Source organism: Eschscholzia californica, unplaced genomic scaffold, assembly GCF_041429995.1.
Source record: "Eschscholzia californica isolate CP2 unplaced genomic scaffold, dmEscCali1.0.p SCAF_2, whole genome shotgun sequence".
Classification (NCBI taxonomy): domain Eukaryota; kingdom Viridiplantae; phylum Streptophyta; class Magnoliopsida; order Ranunculales; family Papaveraceae; genus Eschscholzia; species Eschscholzia californica.
Window position 1 is genome coordinate 49,542,536 of NW_028238309.1, and position 14,403 is coordinate 49,556,938.

General features: G+C 36.6%; 4 protein-coding genes across 5 annotated transcripts; 2 read left to right on the forward strand and 2 right to left on the reverse strand.

Annotated features, from left to right (window-relative positions):
* Positions 1–733: 733 nt before the first annotated feature.
* On the forward strand, positions 734–3,651 carry LOC147558683 (uncharacterized). Of its 2 annotated transcripts, none has more exons than XM_086660413.1 (3): positions 734–1,255; positions 1,490–2,697; positions 3,308–3,651. In XM_086660413.1, exons 2-3 carry the CDS (start codon positions 1,511–1,513, stop codon positions 3,420–3,422), a joined length of 1,302 nt encoding a protein of 433 aa, XP_086516539.1. In that variant the 5' UTR covers positions 734–1,255; positions 1,490–1,510; the 3' UTR covers positions 3,423–3,651. The 2 variants fall into 2 exon arrangements, with proteins under 2 accessions (XP_086516539.1, XP_086516538.1); XM_086660412.1 differs by having other exon boundaries at positions 858–1,255; positions 1,420–2,697.
* A 263-nt stretch (positions 3,652–3,914) lies between these two features.
* Positions 3,915–6,645, reverse strand: LOC147558684 (Pentatricopeptide repeat (PPR) superfamily protein). The gene is made up of 2 exons (XM_086660411.1): positions 6,218–6,645; positions 3,915–6,158 (listed from the first exon to the last, which is right to left on the reverse strand). Exon 2 carries the CDS (start codon positions 5,957–5,959, stop codon positions 4,217–4,219), a length of 1,743 nt encoding a protein of 580 aa, XP_086516537.1. The 5' UTR covers positions 5,960–6,158; positions 6,218–6,645; the 3' UTR covers positions 3,915–4,216.
* Positions 6,622–9,702, reverse strand: LOC147558685 (BTB/POZ and MATH domain-containing protein 4-like). Its single transcript, XM_086660414.1, has 4 exons — positions 8,944–9,702; positions 7,977–8,325; positions 7,572–7,851; positions 6,622–6,931 (listed from the first exon to the last, which is right to left on the reverse strand). The coding sequence occupies exons 1-4, from the start codon at positions 9,336–9,338 to the stop codon at positions 6,738–6,740; spliced, it is 1,218 nt and encodes a 405-aa protein (XP_086516540.1). The 5' UTR covers positions 9,339–9,702; the 3' UTR covers positions 6,622–6,737.
* Positions 9,703–12,510: 2,808 nt separating this feature from the next.
* Positions 12,511–14,398, forward strand: LOC147558686 (uncharacterized). The gene is made up of 4 exons (XM_086660415.1): positions 12,511–12,642; positions 13,365–13,440; positions 13,673–13,799; positions 14,029–14,398. Exons 1-4 carry the CDS (start codon positions 12,529–12,531, stop codon positions 14,228–14,230), a joined length of 519 nt encoding a protein of 172 aa, XP_086516541.1. The 5' UTR covers positions 12,511–12,528; the 3' UTR covers positions 14,231–14,398.
* The last annotated feature ends 5 nt before the right edge of the window (positions 14,399–14,403 follow it).

Here is a 14,403-nt window from a genome sequence, read left to right on the forward strand (position 1 = left end):
ATCCAGCCTTTGCATAGAAAGAGTTAAATCCATCTTGTTAACAAATTTCACACCGTATGAAACAAAACACTAGAATCAAATATGCCTGCCAAACATAGAAAAATTATGTTAAAACTTCGTTTTTAGCTCATTGGCAACGGGTGCCCAAACCTAACCATCTGTAAGAAAAGAGAATTGTAATGATTTGTACTGATTTACTAGCTATTACATAAGTTCTTTATAAATAGTTACACAAGAGAGAAGTTTTATCAATTTTGGACAATGTAGGAGTGGGACCAAGGTCACCTGGTACGCGGATCGCTCAGGTACGTGGTACGGGTACCGGTACGCGGAACGTTACCAAGTGAGTATTGGGTACGCTAGGGGTATACTTCTCCGATACGCCATTTTTGAGTTCAGTACGTTTTGGACTATTTTTCATAGACACTAAATACTCTCTATGATGCATTTATAATGGATACACCTACTCTTAGACATCATTTCTCCATCAAACTTACAATCTAACAAGCGAATTAAAAAAATTCATGTGGTTTAACTACTCAATTAGTCGAATTTATAGTTTTCCACACAGATTTTAGGTTAATTAAGACTAAAAATTCAGGTACACTAATTGTGGGGTACTGGATCGCAAACCCACCCAAAAAGGGTACGAAATTCGGGTACGGTGAATCGGGTACGCGGTACGTAGGGTAGAGGAGAGTATCCGGTAACCTTGTGTAGGACTAACTATTCTAACATTCCCCCTTAAACAAATGTCTTTTGCTAGTGAAAAATTCATGAGTTTGCTAGAAACTTGTACATGTTGACTTGGTATTAATATGGAGACATCATTGTGAGGTTGCTATGTTGTTGTTGTTGTTGTTGTTTGTTGATGTTGTTTGTTGTTTGTTGTTTGTTGTTTTTTTTGTTGTTGTTTGTTGTTTGTTGTTGTTGGTGTGTTGTTGTTGTTGTTGTTTGTCGTCGTCGTTGTTGTTTTCTTTTCTCTATTTGAAGAAAAGTTGGTACCATACCACCAGGTGTTGTTTATCCTAGCACAAAAACCAAAGAGTAATACACGGGCCAACTCCAACTCTACTGCAGATAGGTCGAGCTAGAAGCGGTTTAACAGATACGGGCCAACCCGAATCAGTGGGTAATGAGAAAGAGTAGGCCATTGGGGAAAGAAGATTTTTAGGTCATTTGTCTTCACTTCTCTGGTTTCTTTCTTCTGTCCTAGTTCTTGGCCAAGTTCCTAAAAGCCCTAATCCGATTGAAGGTACGTAATTAAATCATCCTGAAATTTTTAATCTTTTTCCAATCACATATGTTTTGAATCTAACAAAAGAATTTCACATTTTCTTTTTTTTTCTTTCGATTTTGAAATACCGGATTAGGGTTTCTAGGAGTTTTCAATTTTACCTGTTTATTTTCTATTTTCAGATTTGATCTGTGGAATTTGGTTTCAGTGGGAACTTAGAGAAAACTTAGGTTTTGATAATTGTTGTTTTAGGGTTTGAAAGTACTTGCAAAGATGTCTGTGACTGCGGGGGTTAGCGATACTATAATTGCCATTAGAGATAAACTTAGAGGTAAAATAGGGCAAACTAAGGTGAAAAGATATTGGCCTGGTAAAGCTCCAGAATGGGCAGATGATGCTGAGGAAGATGGAGATATTAGGACAACTAGAGAAGTTGCCTTAGAGAAAGCTTTTCCTACTAGGGATGATTCAGATGTTGTTCGAAAAGATGATCCTAGGTTACGACGTTTGGCCGAGAGTAAGATAGACAATAGGGAAGAAATTAGAGCTGATCATAGACGAATTAGACAAGCTGAGATTGTTTCCACTATTGAAGAGGAGAATAGAAGGCAAGAAGGGTTAGATTTAGAGGAAGAGGATGAAGATGCAATGGAAGAAAGAAGACGAAGAATTAGGGAGAAATTGCTTCAGCGTCAGCAAGAAGAAGCTGCTCTTCTTCCAGAGGAAGAGGAGGATGAGATTGAAGAGGAGCAAGAGGAAGAATCTGAGTATGAAACTGATTCCGAAGAGGAGTTAACGGGTATTGCTATGGTGAAGCCTGTTTTTGTACCTAAGTCGGAACGAGATACTATTGCCGAGCGTGAAAGGCTAGAGGCGGAAGAACAAGCTCTTGAGGATTTTGTTAAAAAGAGGAAGGAGGAAAGGAAAATTGAAACGAAGCAGATTGTTGTTTCAGAGATTAGAAAGGATGAAGAAATTCAGAAGAATTTGGAAGCAGAAGCTAATATTGAAGATGTGGATACTGATGATGAGCTTAATGAAGCGGAGGAGTATGAAGCATGGAAGGCTAGAGAGATAGCAAGGATTAAGAGAGACAGGGAAGATCGAGATTCAATGTTGAAGGAGAGGGAGGAGATTGAGAGGGTAAGAAACATGACAATGGAAGAGCGAAAAGAGTGGGAGAGGAAGAATCCAAAACCAGTTAATTCTTCCAAACGGAAGTGGAGGTTCATGCAGAAGTATTACCACAAAGGTGCTTACTTCCAGACAGATGCAGATGATCGTGCTGCAACAGCCGGTTCTGACAATATTTACACACGTGATTTCTCTGCCCCAACTGGGGAAGATAAGATGGATAAGTCTATATTGCCGAAGGTCATGCAAGTCAAGCACTTTGGACGTAGTGGGAGGACTAAATGGACTCATCTTGTCAATGAGGATACGACAGATTGGAACAACCCGTAAGTTTTCCTTCGCTTTTTTAACGATTGGTTCCTTAATTCTTTTACACGTTTCATATATTTTATCAATTTGCTTTCATGTATATAGATAGCTTCACTGTTGATCCTATGCTAAGTACAGGCACTCTTCGGCTAATCTAATAGACATAACATAGGAATTAGAAGATTTAGCATAGAACCCATGGTTGACTAATGTTTGGTGTAAATGTTCAGAGTATAGAACCCATGGTAGCCTTGAGTCGAGTACAATGAAGCTATTGCTAACCGAATTGATATCTGTTGAAACTCTCAAACTAACACAAATATGATACATCCTTCAACCTATGACTGCTAATCTATGTTCCTCTAAGAACATGCAAACCGACTATCGCGATACTTTTTTACTTCGAGAACCAATCTAAAACTCCAATAAGGTGTCCAAATATGAGAGTATGTGAAGATATTGACAGCTCATTCATTCGTTTTCTTCTCTTTTCCGTTAGAACCTGGTAAATTTATTTGGTTATTAGTATCTACTTTTTCTGTAATTATCTCGCATAAGATCTCCCTTTTTCTTTTGGAGAAATCTACTTTTGTTGCGGTCCTGATGATGCTTTTTTGTGGTTTGCAGGTGGACATACAATGATCCTCTTCGATCAAAATACAATGCGAAGATGGCAGGAATGGATGCACCTATAGAGAAACCCAGAGGAAGCAAGAAATTGAAGGCTTGGGACACTCGTTAAACATTGAACTCGTAGTATAAAAGAAATGGCAGTCATGTGCTATACAACTCACTAAACTATGTTTTCAGTTTTGTCTTAGGCATTGTTGACCGATGTATGATCAGATAAATCTTTTTTGTTAATCTGCATTCAAATAGAAAGCTGAAGAACCATTTATATCTTGTATCAATTGCGTTTATAAGTGATGTCAGAGATGGTCCTGTACCAAGGACCGGCTTTCATGCCCTAATTTCGTTTATCGTATATCTTTTCTACTGCACAATTCTCATCAAGCTGTTGGTTCGCTTTTGAAGTGAGTTCACCCACCGGGATGATAACCTTTTCATTGGGTCAGTTGCTGTTTCAACACCTCTTCTAATCAGTTGCTGTTTCAGCATCTCTTCTAATCAAGAAAAATTACACTGTACTTTCTGTTGTTTCAATATACCTTTTGATGTCAAGAGAATTTACAATATGAAGATAAAAAAGTTTCATCTCAAACAAAATCATCAATTATCAAATCGGTGCAAAATTTCTTATTTTCTTTGGAACTAATGTAGTTTAATAACATTACAACAATTGTCGTCTGCTGTAAAATGATATGATGGGTACTCCTGTCCACAGGTAGTTCTCTGTTAACAAAACTAGGATGACAAGATGAAGTTGATTGCTGAATGACACTCAACAAAAACCCTTACTGGAAACAACTAGGGAATTCCGAGTTCGGGTTCATCATTAATCCTGATGAGAACAAGAGCCGTCTTTGAAATGATGAAATCCCCTATTACACTCGGCACTGGATTCCGAGTTTGGGTTCACCAGTAATCCTGACAAGAACAAGAGCCATCTTTGAAATGATGAAATCGGTGTTTATCTCGAACTATGACTTCTCTATTAGTAACAACTGATATGAACTTGATTGCAGAATGACAGTCGCCACACATCCGAAGATTCTTGACGATCCTGATCACAGTTCCTGTCTTTGTGTTCATTAAACCAAAAGCTATAGCTAACTTCTCACTATGAAATCTGAGTGCAAATTCCCTCTCCTCCTCTTCCAACTCATGCATCACCGATTCTGGTTCAGGTAAATAACCAGCTTCCTTCGATTTCCATATCAACTCCTCCAAATATCGATAAATTTCAGATGTCTTCGGATGAGATTTATCACCCATACAAAACATATGAGTTACATGATCAATCTCTACTAAACTATACCCAACTTGCTTCTTCAAACCTCTACGAATCATAATATCCCTAACCTTTTCGACTCGATCCATCCTACCCGCAGAAGCATATATGTTCGATAATAGTACGTAATGAGCAGGATTCTCCGGCTCTACTTCTAACAAATGCTCAGCTACTTGTACTCCTAAATCGAAATTCTTATGCATTTTACATGCACCAAGTAAGGCTGTCCATATTGCAGGTGCGGGTTTACCCAATATCGATTCCTCAATGTATTGAATTGCTTCTTCAAGATATCCTGCTCGGCCAAGTAGATCAACCATACAAACATGATGTTCCATTCTCGGTGTTAACCCGTAACTTCTCTTCATGGATTCCATTGCTCTAACTCCTTCATCGACTAAACCTGCATGGGCACAAGCAGATAAAATAGCTACAAACGTGACATCGTTTGGTTTTGGTCCTCGAATTCTCATTTCATCAAAAAGTTCAATTGCTTGAGTACCATAACCATGCATCCCATAACCAGAGATCATGGCAGTCCAAGCAATAGTATTCAATTCTTTCATACTATCGAAAACTTCTCGTGCTTTTCCCACATTTCCACATCTAGCATACATGTTAATCAAGGAAGTACCTAGAATCACATTAAGTTCTAACCCATTATCAACAATATATTCATTCACCCATATGCCTAAATTAAGAGCACCCAAATGAGAACAAGCAGATAACAAGCTCACGAAAGTCGCCGAATCAGGCTGAACCTCAAGTTCCCTCATCTTATAAAACACATCAATAGCTTCCTTGGCAAACCCATTTTGCTCATAACCTGATATCATAGAATTCCAAGCAATAATACTTCTTACAGGCATTTTATCAAACACATTTCTAGCAACAACCAAATCACTAGATTTCGCATAAAATGTTACTAAAGCAGCTTGAACAAACGAATCAGAGCCAAACCCAGACTCAATTACATGAGAATGAATAACTCTACCAAATTTTAGAGCAGATAAATCAGCACAAGCTTTGATAATAGCAGTAAAAGTGTAATTTGATTGAGAGATACCAGAAAGAAGCATTCTTTGGTAGAAAAGTAATGCATCAAAATGGTAACCAGATTTAGAAGAAGATTTAATGAGTGAATTGAAGAGAAAAGAATCTGGGTTTGGGATAGAAAGGAAAATTTGACGAGTATAGATGATGGAACCAGTAGAACAAGCTAATGTGATGAGTTTGGTGAGAAGAGAACGACTGTAGTGAAGACCATTGATGATGATTTGAGCATGAACTTGTTGGAGTGGTTTGAGACGTGGACCTGCTTGTAGAAGAGCTCTGTATGTTGGAGAATGTTGATGATTTTGTTCCATTGAAGACGGCCATTAATGGTTAGAAGTTTGATTTTGGCTATCTGGATTGTCGTCTAGATGGAGAAACTGAATATTGAAGTTCCAACGACTACTTTTCATCCAAGTTAGAAAAGGACCTTCCCAAGCCCCAAGCTTCATTAAATGGTTATAGGTCTCAAATTGGCTTTAACTTGTAGATTTTACCATATGTCCAATTAGTCTACATGAACAGAACTAACTTTTAACTTGTAGATTTTACTATATGTCCAATTAGTCTACATGTAGTATGTAGAGAGAACTAACATAGTTTGTACGATTTCATTCGTGGTAATTTTGCCAAGATCGTCCTATCACTTGATGTAGTGGTTGCACACCCACTCTGTAACACGGAGGTCTCAGGTTTGATCCCATGGTCCTACACAACTAGGATTAGTTCTGGATTATCTCTTCATGATGCATCAATACCTTGAAAAAAAATTCGGCCAAAATCTCTTTCATTAGTTGGGGAAAGATCCTTAAGAGAGAATCAAGTTGGTCTGTTTATGGTTGGTGGTCTCATCAAATATAGTTGATTGCCATCAATTTCATCATTCATCTTCCTTGTAATTATTAAAAAATGTCTTTCTATAATTATCCAAAAAAAAGGCAGTTGAAAGAAGGATCGACACCAAATTAAAAGGAAATGTTTGAATTTTTTGATCTTCTATATATCTTTCTTTATCTGTTTAGAACCAACATTTTTACAAGAAAAAACAAGAACCAAAAAGGGCTTGCAGGAACTGTTTCTTAAGTTCTTTTCCTAGTTAGTACGTTGCCTTACGCTCCTCCCAGTTATGGTATCACCGCCATCAGAGAGCTGTGCCCACACACTGAGGCTCTTTCCACTTCCACTACTGCATTCCTCTTCGAACCCTGCTACTGTCTTCAGTAGTTCTGACTGCAGTCCCGGGCAATTCTCTTTAAGATACTCAAAACCGTCTGATTGTATAATAGCTACATTTAAGAAAAGAGAAATTCGGTGCATTAGAAATTTAGTATTTGAAACAACAAGAGAAAGCGAAGTACTAATCAAAATGAACATAAACTAATGGGTTCCAACTTCCAGTTTCCACTATGTTTTGTTAAGTTGGTCAACATTTAGCTCAGAACTAATAGGAAAGCAGTAGATATCCTATTCTTGGTCAAGACTGTATGTCTATGTCGGACTATTCTCACATGTTTGGCAATAAACGACAGAACTTTTTTGTTTGCTTAACTTTCTAGATGCCTAAGCTATATCCTCATTATTTCAGATAAGTGGTTTTTTCATTCATCCCTCAAAATTCCACAACTCCCGAGTAAAACTGAAACGGGAATTTATAGTTCATGAGCCCATAACCATATTATCATATTCCATTTATCTTGGAGAAATGATAAACTGCTGATAGTTAATTGGGAACCCTAAGAAATTAAATGAAATCAAGGGAATGAAATAACAAAAGTTACAAAACAAGAAAATGCAAGAACTCGACATGATATAGATAGATAACATCCCATGCATCATAAGGAATTATATGGAGCATAATAGTTTCTTGAAGACAACCAATATAACAAGAATGGCACAAACAAGAGACCTCAAACTATAAAAGCATACCTGCTAGATTTTCAGCAGCATATTTTAGGCAGATCGCCTTTAATTCCGTGGCATGACAATGGTCAGATAGAGCAAGCATTCTGGCAACAGAATCCACAGATATCTCATTGCAGAGATAAGACTCGCACAGCCGCCTAAGTCTATCTAAACCATACATATCTGAAGCAACTAACAGCTCGCCAGCCACCGTGTCGCATATAGAGGATTCACAGGCTGAATTTGATGATAGCAACTCCTCGTCTTCAATGAGGGTATCTCTGTATATGAAGTGCAGTATCGCCTGTTGAAAATACACAAGTGAGGGTCAAGAAAAAAAAGAGCACAAGGATATATTGTGCAAACATACAGAATGTGAACTTCTGATGAAAGAAAGGCTTAATATTGGCAAAGCATGTGAGTTTTCACCTTAAACACTTCCGGTTTTATGTCTGTAACAAAAATCTCCTGCTCACTCTCTTGTAATCGATTGATAAATATATCACGAAATACAGGAGATCTAGCAGCTAATACCAACTTATGAGCATTAAATTTCTCACCAGCCACATTAAAAACAACATCTGTGCCTTCCTGACTCTCCAGGAGCATACCAAAATGTGAACCGATGTCAGACTCTGGGACAACTATTGAGTGTAATCTCGAGGAACAATCGGTATTTGAATTCACAACTCCAACGGTGCAATTAAATTTCAAGCAATCATCCTTAAGAAAATCTGACGATTCAAGCACTGCTCGTTTGTAGAAACGCTTATATCCCCTGTATAACAAGGACAAACATAGAAGTATTAAAAAAATATGTCGTCAACATGCAAGAAACCCTGACTCTAACTCGTTTTACCCAATCTAACAGTACTCATAAAACTTCCCTTGGTTAGACACCTGGCCATGTTTGGAACGAAGGAAAGAAACGTAATTACCAGAACTACGCAGTCCTGTAATGTATTCCTACTAATCGCAATACATCACTATATTGTATAGTTTGGTAAGAAATAGAATTGATAGAGATTGGTTTGTCCGTAGATTATCTATTCGAGGATTCCAAGGGAATCACAAACCCGCCCACCTCCTGGGTTTAGATTCCCCCTCGAAATGTGATGCCTAGTGCATAGCCGCGTTTGAAACATCAATTTGGAATGCAATTCCAACTACCATCATCAATGTGTATCTAAATTTACAGTCTTGCATGTTCAAAACTTTGACATCAAACCCACTGCATAAAATATAAATTATCTAGGGTCTGTTCAAAACCATAATTGGCATTTGCCCTAATTGGTGAATATCAAAATATACAAACATAAAATCGAATTGAAGTGATCAAGAAGCCCTAAAGATTCAAAATTTGATGAATTTAAATGCATAAAAGGATGAAGCTTACCACATACTACCTCTATACTTCAATGTATAAGGTCCACTCACTAATGATCGATCAAAATGACTATGAACCTTATGCTTCTCATTCCCACTCTGATCAATAAGTGAAAGTTCGAATAAAGCCCTAACATCAGTACCTTCACTAGCCAAAGCAATGAAAACCGAAACATAAATCGAATTATCCTCAGGATTTTTCCCATCAGGATAGAAATATATCGCCCATTCATAACCACCAACACTAAAATTCTCACTTGTTATGTGTTTTCCAATTCCCATCCCTTTCGCAAGTGAATACCCTTGTATAACGAATTTGTGAGATCCATTGGTGGTTTCTGTCACAGATTTTGAACTCGTTGAAGAAACGAAACGGTTTCGCTTTTTTGTTACGTTTTCCGGCATCGTTTGTTACAAAATTTCATGAAAGTTAACAGAGAAACCCTAATTGGATGATGAGCTATCAAAATTATAGTATTAAAGAATCAACTAATTTGAGGTCGATTTAAAGGAAGAAAACAGAGAAGAACGATTTTAGCGAGGAAAGAGAATTTAGGGTTTTAATGTTTCTCTCTCTCTCTCTAGGAGAAGTTAACGATTTGAAGGAAGAAAACGAAGAGAGAGAAAAGAACCTTAAAAAGAGAGATTGCTTGAAATTTCAACAAAATAAAAAATAAAAGATTACTTGAAGCAGTCGGAAAATAGAAACATACGCCGCCAAGGGCGGCGGAGCCACAAGCAGACTGACCATCCCTGGCTGCAGCCAGGGCCCAGGGGTAGTTCCGTTATATTTCTAAAGGGTGAGGGTTATTTTCGTATTTGCAGCAGGGTATTTTCTTTATTCTTATTTTTTTTGGGTTATTTTACAAAAGGGGCGTACGTAATTACAGGGTTTTGCGAAAGGGGCATGATTATTATTTTGCGATGGGGTCGTGGACTAACATTGACCGTTAAATAAATGTTAGATTTAACATCACGTTACATAAATAGTTAACATCGTTATGTAGATGTAACTAGGTCACCCCAAGTGAATCCGGTGGACACAATTCCTTATCTTGGATGATTAATACCTATTGATCAAACTTATGTCGTCACTTTTTCTTGCACGAAGAGAGCACTTCCAATCATCTTTTTTTTTTTTCTTTTTTCCACCTTCGATATTCAGTGGAAATCGAAAGAGGTGTTGCTAATTGAGTTTTACAATAAGATCGTGCCGACGAGAAAAGAGCTTAAGGTTTTTTTTGTCAGTTTTTTTTCAAAAAAAAAATGCTTTTTTTCACGGATCCTAATCACACATATTAAATTCCTTTTACTTTCTAACTCTTTAACTTGAGTAAACAGAGTAAAGTTAGGGGTTATTTTCATGTGCTTTTAGATTTTCTATCTCATGGTTATGTTGAGTAAAAATTTTGTTTATAATTTATTCATTATGTATTATATTATGAAATTTATTATTTAAATGTGTAACGCTAGAAAATGTGGAAAAATAATATTTCTCAAGGTGGATGTTTATATTTTCCACATTTGCGAATTTAGTGACAAAATCGTATAAATTTTTTAAATGTAATAATATATTTTTAAGCAATGGAGTTAGATTAACGGTATTAAAATTTAACGGTGTTAGAACTTAACTGATCAACACTTAATCCACAACCCCTTTCTATTACCCTTTTGCACAATAACCCTTTTGCACACTTTCTCTAACATATTAGGGTTTAAAGTGAAGATTCAAACTGAAATTTATGGTTCTTTATCTTCTCTCTTATTAACAAAAACAAAATCAACTAATCAAGTGATTCAACTTTGTTATCTATCATCTAGGTAAGTGATATTTCTTCCCTCTTCTTTTTGATTCTTTCTAAAGCTTCTAATACTTCAATATCTATTGTTTTGGGCATTTAGGTTACTGATTTTGATATTAGGGTTTCCCTTTTCTATTCATTGACAGTCCAAATACTTCTAAAATCCTTTTTCTCTTAGGGTTTATTATGGTTGGGAAATTGCTGAGCATAGTTGTCTTGTGGGGGTTGATTTTTCTTAGGTTTGAGTAGAAATTAGTTCCAAAACTTAATGTTGTAGGTTCAAACACAATATGTTTGATTGATTGAAATTCCTATAAAGTGAGTACTAGCGATATAGTTAATTATTCTGATTTTCTCGTATTATTATTTTTTTTTTGAAGAAATATGTTTGATTGATTGAAACTTCAATACCAATATCTTTAACCACAAAAAACTTAAAAGTGAATACTACTAATCCTAGTAGTACTCACTAATCCTAATACTATTAATCCTAGTACTACTAATCCTAGTAGTACTCACAGTCACTTTCACTTAAATGGTACCACATATGATACTTATTTCATTTTGTGTCGAATGAACCATCATAATCTCTCCTGCTATTGCTCGTGCTTGGGGTGGCGGTGGGGCTAGCCCCATTTTGGTACATGTCGTCGAATCCTTAGGTTTTTACCGTTGACTTTATAATGCACCATCTCTTTTCCTCCAAGAACCAAGGGAAAAGTCCAAAAATTCCGTACCACCAAATGTGCAAACATTGGTTGTTTGTCCGAAGAAACTATTTGCATTTGGAGAGACTCCACGCAATTGCCCCACATTCTTGTAAAAAATTCAATTATTTCTTCTTCACTGATATGCTAACCGCGTGAAAAGGTAAGAAATAAAGTTCGTTCTGCAATGGTTGCTTGATTAACCCTAGGGACAAACAGGTGTGCATTTGGATTCAATGGTCGACGATTAGATGATTCACCTGTGTTCTTCCTCTGAAGCTTTGCGAGTGCTCTCTGTAAAATATCTCCAAATACTTGGGGACAAACATTATTGATATTTCTGAGTCAACCCACTCAACAAAGCAATTCTCATATAAAAGTTTCAAATTAAAGTTAGGATGAATAAAAACAATTGAAGTCTTAGGGAGTCTATGAGTAAATGTTGGTGGTTGGTTTTTGGGAAGTTACGAAGTTCATAATGAAAATGACTTCATCTGCCAACTTATTAATGAACAAATGGGCTAAAAATTTCATTCTCATGGAAATATTGGGTAAGCCTATTTCTTCTAGAGCAAACCATAATGCCGTAATGTTTAGACACTCAAATGGGTTCCTAAGTAAAACAAAAACCAATACAGACTAAATAGTAAGCATCTCACTGTTCAGTCGAACAACAATCAACCTAGATTAGACATTATGAATTGTGTTTGAATTGTGTTCGCTTCCATCTATTTTTTATTGTTTATGAATTGGCATGTTTGAAGCTTTTCGCCTCCCCTCACACTCAATACAACATAGAGTCTGAATTGACTAACGAAAATCCTTTGGAATCATGAATGCTAGTGTTTGTGAATCCAAAGGAATCATGAACTTATAATTCATGATTCATTCATCCAAACACACCATAAAAGAGTTCTTCTAGGTTGAAGACAATAATTGGATATTTTTATGGCTCAGTAGACCAAATTTTATTTCTCTTTTACCAACCATTGAAGATAAAAGGATAATGCTTGGAGAGTTTGTTTTCATTTTCTATAATTTTGACAACCTTGGTTTGTATGTTTGTAGAGTTTAAGAAATCAAGCAATGAGAGGAGGGAGAAAGAATCTGAAGAGAGCAGTTGAGGAAGAAACATTGACCTTACAAGAATGGGAAAGTATAATGCAAGTTGTTTCCCACCGTGGGTCGAATCTCATTGAGGTTGTTGTCTCTTCTAGTCCAACTTTCGTTGCTTAATTTCCTCCCGTTTAGTCTTTGATCTCGTATAGCTCATTCTCAGGTTACGGAAAATGTGGAAGTCGATAACTTCATGCCGTATTTTCTCAACATTTTATAACTCTTACTTGTTTTCTTGTTTGTGGTTTCTAAATTGATTTATGCTTTTGCGTTTTTTAATTTTGTCAAACTGGGTAGATTGCCAAGAGAACTGACATTCCGAGTTTGCTTCCTCTCTCTCTTTTTCTTAGTTCAGATTCATATAGTAACACAGTTTAGTGGATACTGTAGGACACATGAAGCTTTTGAGAATCTGTTGTTTTGTGTGGATGAAAACTGGAATGTTCTTGTAGTCTTTCTGCAATAAATCGAATATAAGATGTTGGTTTCCTCGTAAGCTTATATGTATATATTGTAATAGAACCGTATACAGCTTTTGACTAGATTCTAATGCACTCCTAGTTGTTGGTTAGGTGTACTAGGCTCTAATAGGTCAACATCTAGGACTTTCTCATCTCTTCACACTTGAAACAATGCATGACACTATGAACAATGGGTTGTTTCTTGTAGAAAGAGACGGCGAATATAAAGTTCTTAGTACTAGCATTCTTAAACCCATTACCGTGATCGGTATTTGTGTAATCGTCTGCTTAAACTAACATTTTACTGATGCACCTTTTGTTCTTGTCCAACAATCACATATTAAGGTACTAAATGCAGCGGGTGAGAAATCCTTGGCACTGCTTCCAGCTAAATTTCAAAAAAGCATGTGGACAAGACGAGGTTTGTGTTTGTTATTATACTATGTGGTTTAGATCATGAGGAAGGCACCCTGATGCCTTCACCCCTCCATGTTTTTATCATAATATTCATGATACATACTTATATCCATATTGTAATAAAACTTACTGAATATCTATATGGAGACAGTGTCGCAAACTGTTTTGTTTTGCTTGATGTCTTTTATGTCAGATTTCCATAACGGGTATAAATTTTTTCTGTTTCGCTTTTTTAGGAAGTTTTGTCGTAGTTGATGAAAGAGGACGGGATGGTGCACTTGAATCTGGCAGGAAGGTCACCTGTATTGTTACACAAGTTCTTTTCTTCAAACAAGTTCGCCTCCTACAGAAATCTCCTGAATGGTTTGTTCTTTATCTTCTTCCACTAGTTTAGTATGAATGATATTACTACATGTAGAAGATCACGTGTCAGCTTATATTCCCCTTTAGCTGTTAAAAAGCAACTCCTAACTTCCTAATTCATGAAAGATGTTCAGATCCATAAACGTCATGTCAGATCTTCCTCGTGTTCTTTAAGATAGTTCGACAAGAATCATCTACTTATTTTGTCTGCCTTAAACATTCATTGCAGGCCTGAAATATTCAGAAAAGCAATCCCGAATGATGTTTCAAATGGCCAGCCACTAACATCAACCTCTCGGACTGCAGAGGAATCAATGAATTCGAGTGATGAAGAAGATGATGGGCTTCCCCCTCTAGAAGCTAATACCAATAGACGTAGACCAGTGAAGATGACATCAGATACAGAGTCAGAGTCAGATTCAGATTCCTAAACATGACAGTAAGGTCTAAAATGTGACTGTTATAACTTCATATTTCTATTGATGATTGCATTTTTTTCAGTTAAGTTTGACCTTTCCTCAAGAATATAGTCTGTCATTTAACTTGCTTTGCAAGTCATCTGAATCGACAATGAATATGGATTAGTGTTGAAAAAGATAGCAAG

Bases quoted from the DNA above. Each gene is read 5' to 3' on its own strand.
- LOC147558683 (XM_086660413.1), top strand. From the start codon at position 1,511: ATGTCTGTGACTGCGGGGGTTAGCGATACTATAATTGCCATTAGAGAT. The intron at 2,698-3,307 runs GTAAGTTTTCCT...TGTGGTTTGCAG, and splicing joins ACGACAGATTGGAACAACCC to GTGGACATACAATGATCCTC.
- LOC147558684 (XM_086660411.1), bottom strand. From the start codon at position 5,959: ATGGAACAAAATCATCAACATTCTCCAACATACAGAGCTCTTCTACAA.
- LOC147558685 (XM_086660414.1), bottom strand. From the start codon at position 9,338: ATGCCGGAAAACGTAACAAAAAAGCGAAACCGTTTCGTTTCTTCAACG. The intron at 8,326-8,943 runs GTAAGCTTCATC...CTTGTTATACAG, and splicing joins AAGTATAGAGGTAGTATGTG to GGGATATAAGCGTTTCTACA. The intron at 6,932-7,571 runs GTATGCTTTTAT...TCTTAAATGTAG, and splicing joins TGCTGCTGAAAATCTAGCAG to CTATTATACAATCAGACGGT.
- LOC147558686 (XM_086660415.1), top strand. From the start codon at position 12,529: ATGAGAGGAGGGAGAAAGAATCTGAAGAGAGCAGTTGAGGAAGAAACA. The intron at 12,643-13,364 runs GTTGTTGTCTCT...TCACATATTAAG, and splicing joins GTGGGTCGAATCTCATTGAG to GTACTAAATGCAGCGGGTGA. The intron at 13,800-14,028 runs GTTTGTTCTTTA...CATTCATTGCAG, and splicing joins CTACAGAAATCTCCTGAATG to GCCTGAAATATTCAGAAAAG.